This window comes from Gobio gobio, assembly GCF_949357685.1.
Source record: "Gobio gobio genome assembly, chromosome: 7".
NCBI lineage: Eukaryota > Metazoa > Chordata > Actinopteri > Cypriniformes > Gobionidae > Gobio > Gobio gobio.
In genome coordinates, this window is record NC_137103.1 from 618,826 (window position 1) to 636,753 (window position 17,928).

Genomic DNA, 17,928 nt, shown 5'->3' on the forward strand with positions numbered 1-17,928 from the left:
CACAAAACCATTTGACTTTAACTGTGATGAGCTGGTCATGTTGATTAGCTCAGCATGAAAAGAGCTTTTCATGGGGGGGGGGGGGTGTTCAACCTGCTATCATTCTGTCCACCGGTGATAGAGACATTCAGAGTCATTACGACAAACTGTGGATGTTTATACCCAAGAATAAGCTGAATCTGCAATAAGAAAACACGTAGCAGTGGGTTTCATTGCCATTGTGCATATTTGTTTCTTTAGGAACATTTGTGTGCCTTAAAGGGTTAGTTCATCCAAAAATGAAACATGAATGAAATGTCGTTAATTCCTCACACAGATAAAGATCTTTCTGATGAAATCGGAGCGCTTTCTGTCCCGCATTGACAGCCGCGCACCTGTCTAACCCCAGGAAGGCAGCACAGACTTCATTAAAGTAATCCATGGGAGTGGCTTTGTTTGTGCAAAAAAAAACAACTTAATTTATTTATGAAAATATTGACGTGCGTTCACATCCTGATGCACGCGTGTTGTGTTCAGACTCCAACTCCTGCGAGTAAAACAATTAAAATGTGTTAGTGTCCCCAGGGCCGAGCAGGCGTTTCATGGGGCAGGGGCCCTAACCCAAAAGGGGCTCGCGTATCCTCTTAATGCAGAGAATAAATAAAGAACTTTTTACAATCATATTGTAAATACAATGGTTAGGCTTTAGTGCTAATTCAATTTATGCTGTTGTAATATGCTTCCAAAAAGTTGATTCTGCACTAATTTGATCGCATATTTAATGTTTTGTTTTAAAAGTTGTAGATTTATGTAGCAAATGAGAATCGCTAAAACTATTTAACATATTTTGAGACAAGGGTCTTGTTAATCATTTTTTGTTTTGTTCAAAGTAAATAAAGCAACAGTTTTTCAATAATGGAATATTATGTAAAAGTAGGGAATTTGGGGGCAAAGGCACAATAATTAACATAAAATAAATAGGCTAGATTGCTGACTTTTCATTTGTTGACATGGTTAGATTCAGATTGTAAATATCATATATTTAGTTGGGTGAGAGATAATCTCTCTAAGATATAAAAATATGATGATAATAAAAAATATATTTATTTGTTACTACTGTGAAGCTTTATTAGATATGCTTTCAGAATCTTTACTTTAATCTATATTAACATATTTTAATGACAGTATATTTATTGAGCAATAATGAATTTATCAAAATAAACAGAAAATAGTACACACTTTGCTAAAGAGATTTTTTTGAACAGGTGATTTACTTTGATGTGATTAAAATCATTATTTTAGCAAACCCTGTGTCTGTTAAAAGCCCCCCCTCACCACCTCATACATTTATACGATTTTTAAATAAACAAACCACTTTTATGATTTATTTTCGCAGAAAATAATTTGCTCCAGAAATGTTCAATACAAAAAAAATAAATAAAAATCTGCAATCATACACTATGGAAGTAGTGAAAAGCACATTTTTCTTAGGGTGTGCCTTTTGCCCCATTATAACCTACTCATTTAAAACATTTATAGTAGGCTATATTATATTACCTTTTTAAATAGTGTATACTATTAGTATGGTCTTAATAAAATATCATAAATATGTTGTATATGTTGTAGATACGAGTATTAACTTAGACAATTGATTATAATGGGAAAAATAGGAGTTAAAGTGTGACAAACTGTCTGCTAGATATCCTTTGGCGTGCTGGCTGGAGCTTTGATTCCACATGTGCAATGTTGAACGGACTTTAGCCTCGCTTTGCTCTTTCTCACTCCGTCTTCTTCTTAGTGAAGTCGTTGTTTTTTTCTACAAAGTGTGCCGACAACAGCAAATCTGGTGTTATTTATATCAGATCAGGTACAATCATTTGATTAGACAATTCTCTTCCAAGAACGTGGATATTTTGCAGAAGTTGAGCAAAACATTACCCACAAAAACAAACTTCCAGATGATTAATTCCACAGATAAAGCCCTGTCTGTAATGTGGATTTTGCAGCTTGGCCTTAGTTTGGCCCTGACTGTCACAAAAACAACTTGTTGCACAGTTTATTTCTTTATTTATTTTGTTAATCTGTTCATTATTTAAGTGCAATATATTTTGTGTAGTGATTTTATTCCTTTTATATAGTTCATTCTTTTTTTCCACAATATTTGTATTTTCACTTGTTAACACTTTGAAGTTTTACATTAAATTCTGACCAACCATAAGATCGCTGCATTTACTCTAAAGAAGATAAAACAACACTCATATCAAGAATGCTCCTCAATGGTCATCTATTGTAGTCGTAATGAATGCAAAACAAAACTAAACTTTAACACTAAACTTTAAAATAAGAACATACTTCAACATCTTCCATTATAACTGTGCCAAATCCATGTTAATGTGTGTAAAGACTTCAAGAATCATATTAAGATTCTTCAGTTTTTGTCTTCAGAACAATCTTAATAAATTAAAATGATTTTACGTTTCGTGAATCGGCTGCATGTTCTTTTAAAAGAATGTCGCAGGGAATAAGCAGATGCCATGAGATCAGTACAACAGAACTCATGGCAATATTCATATGGGTGGAAGAATCGAATATGAAGAATATAGTTATATGCTCTGATTCATTATCAGTTTTGTGCAGCTTAAAAAGTGGAAAGTCAGATGCTAGACAAGATATCTTATACGACATATTACAGATTTTGTACAGAATAAATCCACTTGATAAAAATATATCATTTTTATGGGTTCCAGCTCATGTAGGCGTTGAGGGAAATGAGATAGTGAATAAACTGGCAAAGACTGGATTAAAAAAGGATGAAATTGACATGAAGATTCCATTAAGCAAGGCTGAAGCTAAGTGCATAACAAGGAAAGCTGTTATAAATATATGGCCAGACCACTGGAATAAGGAGTTCAGAGGAAGACATCTGTATATATTCAGGATAAAGTGCGGAGTGAAAGGAGAAAATATGGATCCAGAAGAGATGACACAATTATTTCGATATACGCATTGGGCATACCAGATTAAATGATTATTCACACTTGATAGGCAAAAGTGAGACAGATGGGTTTATCTATTGTGAGCATGTTCACTGTGAAGGATATGATGATGAACGGGCCCAACTCGTGGAAGAACTAAAGAAGCTGTTATACAGAATATAAGGGATTTATACAGGGTTTTTTTTTTTATGTTTTTAAAAAAAAAATATATATATATAGATAGTAGTTTTCCTTTCCATCATCCTAGGTATTCACACTCCAGCAGGGGGCGGAAATGCATCAAAAGCTGGTTTGCCAACCGCCATTAAACTCAAAAGAAGAAGAAGAAGAAGAAGAAGAAGAAGAAGAAGAAGAAGAAGAAGAAGAAGAAGAAGAAGAAGAAGAAGAAGAAGAAGAAGTGAACGGGCTTACATTAAGATTCATTAAACTAGCATTAGCCTATAAGGTTAGGTTGCATGGGAGTAATAATAATCCAGCAATGTCAGTATTAAATGATTGTTGGGAATATCAAACAAAGGCTGAAGGGTTTGGATGGATATAACAGACATCCCAACCTGAAAAAAGTCATTTCAGGGAGGTACCCCCCCCCCCCCCAAAAAAAAAAAAACACATGAAAGGAGGAAAGGAATCCCGAATTTCACAACAGAACATGATTTTACTTGTATATTATAATATATCATTAATATATCATTTCTATAGGCCTATGCAATTATTTGTAAAAAATTATGTAAAATTATGTGGATCACTTTTACTATTTACATAAGCTGCTTATAAATAAAAGCAGTTTACATAAATAGTATATTTCATTGCAACTTTAAACAGGTCTAAGGAGTTTGTTGTTTTCATGTAGCCTTGGCAACTAGCCGACCTGAAAAAATATGCACATGAAATGAAACTTGTTTAACTCAACCATAACATGTCAGTTACAAACTGTACAGCGTGCAAGATTGTCATTATGTTTATACATTATACTTTCGTTTTTTGTGGCACTCTCCCTCTGCCATGGCGCTCCAGTTTCTAGATACACTGAACTGATTAATTCGGTTCAGGAGAAGAGATAAAAGCCCGCCCACACTGACAATTGATTGGTTGACTTGCCGAAACAGGCCAATCAGGATGCTCTCCGTCTTACATGCGCTTCATTAGGTGCACACTAGCACACGCAAGGTCTCTCGCTCTCTCTCGCTCTCTGCCGAGCGCGCGTGCACAGTCTGTGTCTCGCATGCGCGCTCTTGCTCGCTCGCTCTAGATTGCGGGAGAATTTAACTAATTTGCGGGCATCAGGGAGCCGCTATCAATATGCGGGAGACTCCCGGAACTTCCGGGAGACTTGGGATGTCTGATATAATAACTGCATTAATGTGGATAGAGGAGACAAAACCATTAAAATCAATAATATGCTCAGATTCAGTGGCTGTATTTCAGAGTTTAGAAAGTGGAGTTTCAGTCAGAGATGATTTAATAGTAGAGGTTAGAAATCTATTGTTAAATATTCAAAGATTAGGAATAAGAGTTCAGTTCTGTTGGGTTCCAGCACATATTGGAATAAGAGGCAATGAAAAGGCTGACGATTTAGCAAAAAAGGCACTAAAAAATAAAGAAATAGATATTAATGTTCCAATAGGGAAAGGAGAAGCGAAAGCTAAAATAAAATGTGAAATAACAAAGAATTGGCAACAGGAATGGGAAACAGAGCCTAAGGCTAGGCAATATTACAATATTCAGAAACAGGTTGGAGGAAAAAGAATGAATATGAGAAATAGGAAGGAAGAAATAGTATACTCAAGATGAAGAATGGGACATACAGGAGTGAATGCAACACTGAAGCTGGCAGGGAAAGGAGATGGTTTACGCACAGCATGTCAAACACAGGAAGATGTGAAAGATGTTTAATTTAGATGTAGGAGAGACAGTGAACAGAGACAAAGATGGCAAGAAATGGATGACAACATTGAGGATATTCTCTGGGAACAATGCAAAGCGAAAGAATTAGACATTTATTTATTTTCCTTAAAGACAGTGATTTAATAAGAAGAATATAATTTTTTTATTTTATTTTATTTGTATTATTATTATTATTTTATTTTTTTAATTGAATAGTCAAAACACTCTACACACTCCTGTACAGTAGGAGGCGGTATGCAACAAATAAACGATGCAATCTGCCAAGAAACTAAAGGAAGAAGAAGAAGAAGTGAACGGGAACAGGAAGTGCGTCATTACACAGCCGTTGGGCAGATAGCGCTCGCAGATTCTGCTCCGTGTTTAAATGATCCTCAGCTAAAACAGCGACGGAGTGTGTGTGTGTGTGTGTGTGTGTGACAGCGGCCATGCGGCGCAGTAAAGAGGACGTGGAGCGGTTCATCAGCGCCTCGCCCTTTCACAAAGAGAAGGTAAGACACACACACACTCACACACACTCAGGCCCGAGAATGGCACACACACACACACACACACACCGGGAGCGCGCGCTCTGCGTCTGTCACTCAAACCGTCAGCTCTCCTCAGGTCTTCTCGTTTCCGCACGTGTAGTGTCCACAGAATCACTCTTCACCGCTTTAACTGAGGAACTAACGCTTTATTGCTCTCTCTGATCAACAATCTGTACCTGTTCTCACTCTCATATTCATATCAACTTTATCTCGAGCTCTTCTCGTGTTGTTGATCTCAGATCAGTTCCTCGCTTTAGTGTGTGGTTAATGAACACATGTTGATGTGTGTTCACTGAAACCCTAATAATTCAGCAGAACTCTACATTTAAGCTCATAAATATCATCATTTTTCACGGTAATAAACTTCATGATCGAGGTGGATCTTCAGATTGTGGGTTTGTTCGACAGATTCGGCCATTTAGTGATATTTTACTCTCACGGACTGTAGTTCTGTTGTTTTGTCTGTTATGTTTTAAAATGTCTGTATATGTTTAATGAATTGTCAGTGTAATCTCCCTAAAATGTCTATATGTTTAATGAATTGTCAGTGTAATCTCCCTCGTCTCAGCTTCAGGCTTTACAGTGTTACAGATTAAAGCTGAATATGGTATAATGTGCATTAGGGTTAACGGTACACAGAACTCACGGTTCGGTACAGCAGTTTTACAAAATGGCTTTTTATGTATTTTTTATTAAACAGTGGTTTACTGAAAAAATTGTGTCTGTCCAAATAAATTAAATTATAACTAAAAGTTTCTTAAAGATAATGCTGTAAACTATATAGGGAGCCCTTACTTACATATTATTACTATAATATTAAAGGTTAACAACAGAGCCCAAACTATGAGCCTATATTCATGTTTAGTTATAATAATTACGGGTGTGCATTATTATTCTAATAATTGAATGCCCCGGAGTCAATTATTCCGCTTATACTACGGTTACCACACCTCAAGACATCGATCCGATTATATATTTAAAGGGATTCGTCCGGTTTTTGTACTTAAATCGCTTTTAAGAGAGTGTGCGCGCTTGTGTGAACTAGGCTCCCTCTGTGCGTCTCTAAACAGCTGTTATTACCTCGCTAGTGAAAAAAGTGTCTCCACTATATGGGCGAACTGATCAAATGGTCAGGGCAGCGCTGACAGCTTTCTGTGCAAACTGTAGTGCGAGTGTGTGTGATTTCAGTAATGAGACAGAAAAGCTTGCCTTCGATGTCCGCTTCTGTCTGTTGGTTTTCATCTGGACTGTCTAATACTGCTGCCGCCCAGTTGTTGAACGTGTTATATTCACCGTAAATATTAAGATTTACTTTAGGAAAATCGTCTGTCATGTTGTTTTTTAGTCCGTTATTACAGTTAACTATGCGAAGTGATATGAACTGTAATGCGGTCAAGAGCTGCCTGGAACTACGTTCGCTGTGCATCTCCCAGAAAATAATTGCACACCTCAGAACGTTCATCAGCCAATCAGATTTAAGCATTCAACGGCCCCGTAGTATTAATTAGAATTAATATATAGTGATTAACATCTGTGGACACTGAAGGACTTCTGAGGTAGATGATGCTACAGGACATTGTTCTCCAGCTGTTTGACGTCTTTCTGCGATTGAAACACTGAGCGATTACACCACATATGAAACGTTTCAGTAAGTGTTATCCTCAACACACTTTAAGATATTAATTCATGTTTATTCTTCTGGAAGAGATGATCGCGCGCGGCCGCTAGAATACTCGCCTATACAGTGATCAGTTGACACATTAAAGAGCGTCAAAATGGCATTTATCGTTTGAATTTCGTGATAAAATGGACTGAATTACTAGAATGAACTAGCATTGAAGTGTTCCGCGCTTAAAACAAGCGACTGTGAACTGTTATAGATTATTAAACGTGACGCTTTGACCTGTTTTGTGTCTTGCAGAAGGCAGTGAAAGGCTTTCTGTTTGCCAAACTATTCTTTGAGGCTAAAGAATATGACCTTGCTCAAAGGTAGGCTAATTCCTTTGCTCTTTGTGGTTTGTGTAATGTCTGGTTTCTCTCTGAAGTGATGTGTTTCTCTCTCACACCGTTCGGTCATAGGCATGTTTCAGAGTATCTGACCGGTCAGCCGAAGGATCCTAAAGCGCACAAGTTCCTCGGGCAGCTGTTCGAACGCGACGGGGAAACGGACAAAGCTGTGGGATGTTACAAGGTTGGCTTCCTTTACTCTTCCTTTATCTGCATATGAACATCGGTTGTGCTCATCTGTGGTAACTCTTGAGTCAGACGCAGTGTAAGCATCAGTTCCCGGTGGCATAAAGCACCTGAAGTTTTCCCTCAAGTATGAACTTAAGGGGCGATTTCCCCTTACCTAAGAGAATAACTTAAGGGTAGGGATGTGACGGTGAGAATTTTCCCACCGGTTAATTGATGTGTGTCAACAACGGTAATACCGGTATCACCGGCGGAGGCTTTTAAATCACTAATTCTATCTAACCGAAAGTAACATGCACACGACCGCTCTGAACTGAAAACGTGCCAGTGCGCGCACACCGTGAATGAAGCTCGTCTGTAAATGCGCGCTCTGTGAGGCCATGGGTGCGTCTCAATCAGTTCCTAGTTCAGTAGTCAGGGCACTGATCAAGCATTGATCAGACTATGATCGAGATGCACGCCATGAATGAATAACAGTTCGTCCGTAAAGCCTTGTTTATACTCGACGCGCCCACACGAGCGCGAGGGTGCGCGCGGCAAAAATAAATACGCGCAGTCAGCGTAGCGGAGGCTCGCACTGCGGAGCCAGACGAAAGTAAACAATGCGCGGTCTGTGCGGCCGTGCACATTTTACTATCGGTTTTGAATTGGCGCCAATTCGGCTGCGAGTTGCTTGAATTGTGGGTTCATTAGCCTATTATTTTTAATGAAAAACACAACAACAAAACAAATGACAAACTCCCTTAAATAGGCGCTTTTACGTTTCGCTTTGAAACCAAATCTTGCGCGATCATCTCCGTCAGCTCCTCACTCTTAAATCTGATGAATGACTCCAGCCGCTGCCGAGACTCACAGTCGGATCCTGCTTTATTAAGCAGATACGTTCAGTTTTTATTTGTATTGTCTGTTCTCTAACTGAACTAAATTATTTTATTACTATAAAAAAATCTAAAAGACGGTGGGCGGTGCCACGGTGGGCAAGTGATGTAACCGGTGTTGAGTCTGGACACTGGTAACACCGGCTACACCGACTATCGTAGCAAGCCTACTTAAGGGTTTTGCAAATAATCTCTTAAACGGTTCTCTTAGGGAAACATTGAAGTGTTTCACGACAGCGATCCTGGATTCACGTTATAAAGTCTTGTTGCCATAACACTAATGCTGCGCTCACCCCAAACGTGAATAGAGCGTCAAATTTGCGCCTAGTTTGACGCTTAAACTTTGAATGCATTCGCGTGTCCAAAGCGAGATGGACACGTATAAAGCAAGCGTTTGGAGCGAAATTGACGCGCGTCCTTTTGCGCTTATCATAGTGGTCGTGGCCGCGAAATTGAAAAATACTACTGTTATTGTGTCACGAAATGTAGTTTTAAGAGTTGTGCAGTCGAGAATGTAGTTGTTTAAAGCTCAAATCTGTGGTTTATTTGTAAAGATCGCGCCTGTTTAAAGATGTTGTGAGATCCTGCCTGGAACAGCCTCACCTCGGCTAGTCATCCTGACTTTAGCCGCTGGTAAACGAGAAATGTTTAAATTCACAATCTATAGCTTCGGTTCTATTATATGAAACATTAGACATTAATGACTTGTTATAACGTCAAACGACTTCTTTAATTATGTGAGTTTTTCTTCATCTGTCACAGTGGTTGCGATGTGTGATGGTCAAATCGGTGTATTCTTGCAACAATTTTTCATTGCTAAGATGGTCCAAAGGGTTCTCCCTATCCCTAAAAACTCTTCTTGGCACATAATGATCTTCAGCTGGTTCATAAACTCAGCCATGTCGTCTTATTTTTGTCCGTGTTACTCTTAAGGTTACGATTTCCAAACCTTAAGTTATACTTAGGGAAATGACCGTTAAGGAGTTTTATGCAACGCTTAACGCTTTTTACGGGATTACTTGAGTGAAAAAACAGCATTTAAGGGGAATTCTAAGTGTTTGACGTTTCACTTAAAGAAACACTTAAGGGTTTTTTTCTGCAACAGCCTTAGGTTTAAGGGAAACATAAGGGCGAACTTAAGGGAAGATTACACTTAAGGTGCTTTAGCAACCGAGCCCAGTTCTTTAAGCCTCTGTTTCTGACCCCTCAGCGTTCAGTGGATCTGAATCCGGCTCAGTCAGACCTGGTTCTGAAGGTGGCGGAGCTGCTCTGCGGTAAACCGGAGCCTGACAGCCGGGCCGAGTTCTGGGTGGAGAAAGCCGCCAGCCTCCTGCCGGGACATCCCTCCGTCTTCAGTCTGAGGGTCAGTGCCCACATCACATCCGCCTGCTCTGAACACACTCGCTGTCCTCCGAGTTCACGCTTCTCTCTCTGTTGCAGGAGAAGCTTCTGAGCACACGAGGACAGAAAGGCTCCAACCAGCTGTACGAGCTGCTTCAGTCGGAGCTCAAGCTGCGGCCCGACGACACCTACATCAATGACAAGCTGGTGCGTCTGTACAGCGCAGACGGCCGGCACGAGGAGGCGGTGAAGCACTGTCTGGAGGTGGAGAAGACTGGCGCTCTGAGGGACCGTCTGGAGTGGTACGAGCTGCTGGTCAGCGTCCTTCAGGTCAGTGGGCGGCTTCAGCAGATCCAGGGAAGCTGGTGATACGACTCTGTGTGTGATCAATCTGCTGTGTTTCAGGAGTATCTCTGCCAGCCCAGCGTGGCGTCGAACGAGCAGGCGTCGCGCAAGTTTCACAAAGAGCTGCTGCTGGCGCTCTGCAGCCGCGTCAGACTGACCCTGATGGGGAAGGGCTGCGAGGAGAGCGCTGATGCTCTCTGGAGGTACGTCAACACAAGCCTGTCCGGCCACTCCATCAGCCACGAGTTTCACCAGCTGATGAACGTCTCACTAGGGCTGGGCGATAAAACGATAACGATATGTATCGCGATAGACACGTCATCGATATCAATAAAAAATGTGTTAGATAAAACGTTCAACAAATTTTTCTTCTTCGTGGAAAGAAACCAGAGGCTGAGAAGCAAGTTTGGTTGCATGAACAAAGGCACTCGCTCTCTGGTAACCAAGCAGCGTAGGGCGTGACAGGCTAACAGCCAATCAGGTAACAGTATCGCCATATCGTGTCTCGTGTTGGATTCTTCAGTAACAGAACCGGCGTGGAGTGATGAGTGGAAAATGAGTGCCAAAACGAGAGAGGAAAGGTTGATAAAGCAGGAAAACGAGTCGGCTCGCCAGTGTGGCAGTTTTTGGGATTGTATAAGTCTGACCAATGTCGTCTGCAAATTATGCAAGACCGTCGTCCCGACCAAGACTTGCTTTACCACCTTAAGTCTTGTTTATACTCTCGTCTGGCTCCTCCAATGACAGCGCCTCGTTCGTTTGGGGACGTGTAAAAACTCGCCGCGCTCGCCGTTGTGCTATTCTTGACTTTGGCTGAATCTGAAATCGCCCCTAAACCCTCAATCCCTGTTCCCTACTGTAGTCCACTGATACAGTTCACTTGAGTGAGTGAATTTGGACTCATTATTGCAGTGCATTGTGGGATAGAATGAGTGCACTCCATAACGTCCACTATGGTTTTGGACACCCCTACAGACGGCCGTCCCCTCAGATAGTGCCCTATGTAGGGTATAGGGGGCGATTTCAGAGTCAGCCTTTGAATCTACATGGAGAGGTGAGGTTACTCTGCATCAGTGCCTTATGACAAAGCATTTAAACGCCAAAGAAATAACGGAGGCACTGCACCTTAATGTTAAGAGATCATTGAAATTTGATATTTTAGACTTGTGTTTATAATTTAATTATTTGAGTGTTTCCATGGTTTTGTTGACATTTCTGCCTTTATAACTGAGGGGATTATAATCAGAGGAAGGTTAAGTTTAGAATATAAATGTTCAAATGTAAAATATTTTTCTCCTGGTCCTTATTTTAAATATGTCATAAAACATCAATAATGATCGATATCGACCGATATGAAACCCTTATATTGTGATACAGTTTTCAGCCATATCGCCCAGCCCAACGTCTTACAATCCCTTTATGTGTGTGTGTGTGTGTGTGTGTGTGTGTGTGCGCGCTGACAGATGAACCCATCATCTCTTCCTCTTCACTACTAGTTACAGCAGCAAATTAACATGAATGAACATGTGATCCATCAATCAGTGTTTCAATGACGTCAATAACACAGCTGGAGAACAATATGTCACATTCACCTCAGAAAAGCCCTTCAGTGACCATAAACTCAGCTAGAACAGTAACTCTAGAGAGGAGCGTTTGATACAAACACCGATCAGGCATAACATCCTAATATTGTGTTGGTCCCCCTGACCCGTCAAGGCCTGACTCCACTGACCCCTGAAGGTGCACTTTAAGTCCTGTAAGTTGTGTAGTATTTAAAGGGGACTCTGTATAAGGGAAACAGGTCTCTTTAGCTCAAATGAATGAATGAATTCATAGGTCTTTTCACGTCTATTTCACGGCCGAGCAAACTACCCATCCAGCGTTCATTTGAACGGGCCGCACCTATCAACTCTGCAGCGGATATTAATATCCATAGTGAAACACTATTGAACAGCCAGGTAACATAGATCAACAGTTTAGGACTTTACATTCGTGAGCACATAACACAAGAACACTTATCTTTAAATACAAACGGAACACTATTGATTACTCTAAGGAGACAGTTTTTATATCACAAGATTAACGCTCCCATTCTGTCGCCAACGGTCACTGTCCCTCGTGTCGCCGGAAGTCACCAGCGCTCCATTGAAATGAATGGGATCATGTCGCTGCCGGTGTGAACGGGGCTTTAGGCTGCATTAACTAGGTCAGCCGGAACCAGGAACACTTCCCATAACACCTGATGTACTCGTTACATCATCAGAAGAATGGCATCTACGCTAATGATAGTCTCTCTGTTTTATCCCGAGGTTTACTGCAGTCAGCCGGATCCGGGCCGGATCCAGATCAGATGGTGGACCTGGGCCCAAACATGACCAACGCATGACCCTGAAGTGTCTGAGAGACCGTGACAATTAGACTCCCCCTGAAATTGCCTCATCGACACGGCATCCTCAATAAACCCGTCCCCGGCGTGATGACTCTGATCTTTCGAATATTCCTATCTAATAATTGCCTCATCGACACGGCATCCTCAATAAACCCGTCTCCGGCGTGATGACTCTGATCTTTTGAATATTCCTATCTAATAATTGCCTCATCGACACGGCATCCTCAATAAACCCGTCTCTGGCGTGATGACTCCGATCTTTTGTATATTCCTATCTACAACCCCAAATCAGTTAAAGTTGGGACCGTATGGAAAACGCTAAAAAAAAAAAAAGAAGTGATTTCTAAATTTACTTTGACTTGTATTTCATTGCAGACAATATGAACACAAAATATTTCATGTTTTGTCTGGTCAACTTCATGTCATTTGTAAATATGCATCCTTTCCTGTCATTCAGACCTGCAACACATTTCAAAAAAAGTTGGGACAGGAGCAATTCAGGGCTAGTAATGAAGTAAAATGGTTAAATAATGATGTGATTTGAAACAGGTGATTGTAATTTATGATTTGGTACAAAAGCAGCATCCAAGAAAGGTCTAATCCTTTAGGAGCAAAGATGGGCCGAGGATCGCCAGTTTGCCAACAAATACGTGAGAAAATTATTGAAATGTTTAAAAACAATGTTCCTCAAAGAATGATAGGAAGAGATTTGGATATTTCACATTCAACAGTGCATAACATAATTAAAAGATTCAAGAAATCTGGAGGAATATCAGTGTGTAAAGGACAAGGGCGCAAGCCTAAGCTGAACAACCGTGATCTCCGATCCCTCAGACGGCACTGCATCAAGAATCGTCATTCATCTAGAAGCCATATCACCACATGGGCTCAGGACTACTTTGGCAAACCTTTGTCAAGTACCACAATACGTAGTTACATCCACAAATGCCAGTTAAAACTGTACTGTGCCAAAAGGAAGCCCTATGTTAACAGTGTCCAGAAGCGCAGTCGACTTCTCTGGGCTCGAGGCATCTGGGATGGACCATCACACAGTGGAAACGTGTACTGTGCTCAGATGAAGCAGTATTTGAGGTATTTTTTGGGAGGAATGGACACCGTGTGCTCCGGACCAAAGAAGAAAAGGATCATCCAGACTGTTACCAGCAACAAGTCCAGAAGCCAGGGTCAGTCATGGTATGGGGTTGTGTCAGTGCCCTTGGCATAGGTAACTTGCACTTCTGTGAAGGCTCCATTAATGCTGAAAAGTACATAGAGATTTTGGAGCATAATATGCTGCCTTCAAGAAGACATCTTTTCCAGGGACGTCCATGCATATTTCAACAAGACAATGCAAAACCACATTCTGCACACATTACAAAGTCTGGCTGTGGAGTAAGAGGGTTCGGGTACTTGACTGGCCTGCCTCAGTCCCGACCTGTCTCCAATAGAGAATGTGGACAATGAAGACCCCGAACTGTTGCCCACCTTAAGACTTGTTTGCAGGAAGAATGGGACAAAATTACACCTGAAACACTTCATCACTTGGTGTCTTCAGTCCCTAAACGTCTTTTAAGTGTTGTGAAAAGGAATGGCAACATTACAAAGTGGTAAATGCTTAACTTTCCCAACTTTTTTTGAAATGTGTTGCAGGTCTGAATGACAGGAAAGGATGCATATTTACAAATGACATGAATTTGACCAGACAAAACATGTTGTCTGCAATGAAATACAAGTCAAAGTAAATTTAGAAATAACTTTTTTTGATTTGCATTTTCCATACTGTCCCAACTTTTTCTGATTTGAGGTTGTAGTAGTTGCCTCATCAACACGGCATCCTCAATAAACCCGTCTCTGGCGTGATGACTCCGATCTTTCGAATATTCCTATCTAATTTGACCTCTGACCTGTAAAGTTGTCAGAATAATAATCATACGCTGTTTGTTAATTGGCCAGAGGAGAACTGCCCAACCCCCCCAGGTTTATTTTTCTCCATTCTGCTCCTGATGGGGTTTTGGTTTCCTTGCCACTGTTGCCTTTGGCTTGGCTTGCTCAGTTGGAGACACTACATTTTCAACTAAATATCGAAATTAATCTATTTAATAAACTAAATTACTGCTCTGCCCACATTGTCACCGTATGATAATTGAAATGAGCTGATGACATCTCTGTTTTCTCCGGAGCGGCTGTACAGCCGAATCATATTCTGTTGCATTTTCCGTGAAACTGCTTTGAAACCATATGCATTGTAAAAGCGCTTTATAAATAAAGTTGACTTGACTTGACTTGGATAACGTTACCGCTTCAGGTTCACACGTTCATGAAATGCTCACGCCATGTTTTTGCTGCAGTTTGGACTGTATGATGCAGTCTCTGAAGAACACGGCCACGAACACACTGGACGAGCTGTCAGAGGTGTTCACAGAGATGAGGGCTCAGCTGTACCTGTACGCCGGGACGCTGCTGCTGAAGACGGCACAGGACGGGCCGCAGCAGTGGAGGGCCGTGCAGGATGATGCCACTCTCTGTTATCTCCTGGCCTATCAGGTATGATGTGTTTCCTCTTCCTTGTGTGGCTGCAGCTCATGTGATCGGCCACTGTACAGTGTCACATCCGTGTCTCCCTCAGGCTCCCAGACCCAAAGCCAAGAGTATGAAGAGTGAGCACACGTCCCACAAGCCTTTGGAGCTGCTGGCCTCGGACCGCCAGAGTCAGGCGGGTCACATGCTGTTGAATCTGAGCCAGGACGTGGAGCAGCTGCTGAAGGCTGTGGTGGAGGCGTTCGGGAACCGGAGTGGGCCGAGCCATCTGTTCGACGCTCTCTTCGGCACACAGAAGAACGAGCAGCTCTCCTTCATCTGCAACAACGAGATGCACATCAGCGCACAAGCACCTAGCGCCGCAGATCTGGCCAAGTGGGACAGCGGTGAGTGTCAGACAGACTCTAGAACGGGTTCAGATAACAAAACTCACGGTTCAGATCACATTATGGTTTGAGTCACGGATCGGATCATTTTTCAGATCAGCAAAAAGGGTGGCGATAACTTTACTTTCTGTTTATGTTAAATACACATGAAGTGCTTTTGATAGCACAGCAAAAACTTGAATGTTAAACATTATTAAACCAAGTGAACAGTCAGTAATAAAGATAAATACAATAGACCAAAGATAGGACAAATAGAGGTTTAACAGTAATATTTAGTAAAATAACACAGCATAAATGTTTTTGTTGACGCTGTGTTATTTGATTAATATTGACACATTAACAGGTATTTATAGGCTGCTGTCACTTTCATTCTTACAGGGCTGCACAGTTTTGTGGCCCTTTAGAAGTTTTGACATGCTCTGACATTTGTGCTTTTTTCAGTTGCTTATAAACCGATTAATGGCAAAAGGGTCATTACACTGTGTTCAGCACAAACTGGGCTACTATAATATGTGATTAACATGTATGTTCATGCTTGTATTTTTGAGAGAATAATGTTTATGTATGGTTTTTGAAGAATAACAAAAAAAAACACTCATAAGGCCACAAAACACGCAATATATATGTCCACAAGACTTTTGACTAATGGGTGTATTTGCCTAGAGTTTTTGCTTTAAACTGATGTGAGAATCATTGTGCCTACTCATTCACATAACGCAATATATTGATTTACATTTTGTAAGACACTTTTTCTATACAAAGGCTGTATGCGAAGAGGTGTGAATGATCATGAATAATGATGTGTATCACCTGAGAGAGAAAAGAACCTCATGAGCCGCATAATGAGCCTTTGAGTCAGGTATGAGACTGCGGGAGCAACAGGACAAAATAAATATATTTGTTGTAGTTTATTTAGAATATAGTTAACAATATAAAGTGAGAGCCAATGGCAGAATGTCCTGTCACTGTGATTCTCAAATTTGTGAGATAAAAGAAAAAAAACATCAGTGAGGATACTGATAACAGGATCAACTATTGTATTAACCTTAATATAATCAGGGTTCCCACGCTTCTTGAAAGTACTTGAAAGTTCTTGAATTTCAGAGACATGGATTCAAGGCCTGGAAAGTACTTGAAAACAAACATAGGTCCTTGAAAGTGCTTGAATTAAGCATGAACTGCATTTTGTTAGAGTAGCGTGTGCTATTACAAACATTGGCTTTCATGCACTGCCAGAACAAAACAGCATTACGGGAGGAAGCTATTTCAATATATTTCTGCTGTTCCATAAGCGCCATCTACTGTCAAAAGCCCTATTCGGATGGAAATTGTTTCTCTTGGGGTCGTAAGGTATTTTCATAATTTACAGGGGCTAGTCAGTGATTTTTATTGCCGCCCGAATCCAGATTGTCAGTGTTTTTCTCCCACCACCCGCGTAAAAATCCCCGGCCGAATTACCTACAGTTTTTTGACAAACACCAAGGTCGTGTGGTCATTTAATTGCCGTCCGAATCCACTGAATTTTCAAGATGAGATCTCTTCAAAATTTACTGTTTATATCCTTTTTGACCCCTGCAGAGCACCGTACGGTTGCACTTTGCTGTAATTTGGATGCACTTTGCTGTAATTTGGATACATTTAAAAAAATCTAAACTTTAATAACTGAAATGCTGGCAAGTATTTACAAGAGCAATATTTCATCACCGTTCAAAAAATAAAAAGAAGAAAAGCACGTAAACATTTGAAATGGGCCGTTATTACGGCAGCGATTATATCTGTTAAATATAATATGTGCAGGTCTTAAAAGCCTTTTAAATTGATTTTTAAAAAGGTACATGTACAGGTGATTTAATAAATAATTTTGCATATTTTGAATGCCTAACAATTAACTTGTCCATATCTTTTCATTTAATTGGAAAATTCATGTGTACAATATTATCTCTATATTTTGATGTTTTAATTAAGTCATGATTTATAAAAAAGAAAACTAAAACTAGTGTGAAATAAATGTTAAATGCAGGAATAAGAGCTGCAAACTGTGTCTCTCGTTAAAACTCGCTCGCTCTTCTACACCAGCCTCTTTACTCATTGAATTTTTGTATTTTAGTTGTCAGTATAAGCCTTAGCATTACTGCATTAATGATAGACACAGGTACAGTAGGTATTTGATATATTAGTAGTAACACACCCATCTTTCTCGTATTTATTGTGCTTGATTTAAAATAAAAGGTGCTTTAAAAAGTCCTTGAATCTGGTGTTCATGAAAGAGTGGGAACCCTGTATAATGTCCACTCGTAACAGAAAACATGATTTTTGTGATCTGATGCATGCATGTATTGCACAGCATGTGAACAATATTTTGTATAGGCCTATTATACACTCACCTAAAGGATTATTAGGAACACCTGTTCAATTTCTCATTAATGCAATTATCTAATGAACCAATCACAT

General features: G+C 40.4%; 1 protein-coding gene across 4 annotated transcripts in view; it reads left to right on the forward strand.

Moving 5' to 3' along the window:
* The first annotated feature begins 5,171 nt into the window (after nt 1–5,171).
* ranbp2 (RAN binding protein 2) overlaps nt 5,172–17,928 on the forward strand; it is a 62,268-nt gene continuing 49,511 nt past the window's right edge. For all 4 annotated transcript variants that reach the window (XM_079822302.1, XM_079822303.1, XM_079822304.1 and 1 more), the window contains exons 1-8: nt 5,172–5,368; nt 7,329–7,396; nt 7,487–7,598; nt 9,689–9,841; nt 9,919–10,149; nt 10,225–10,367; nt 14,902–15,097; nt 15,180–15,477. In XM_079822302.1, coding sequence (XP_079678428.1) covers nt 5,306–5,368; nt 7,329–7,396; nt 7,487–7,598; nt 9,689–9,841; nt 9,919–10,149; nt 10,225–10,367; nt 14,902–15,097; nt 15,180–15,477 — 1,264 coding nt within the window. In that variant the 5' untranslated portion in view covers nt 5,172–5,305. The remainder of the gene's footprint in view (nt 5,369–7,328; nt 7,397–7,486; nt 7,599–9,688; nt 9,842–9,918; nt 10,150–10,224; nt 10,368–14,901; nt 15,098–15,179; nt 15,478–17,928) is intronic.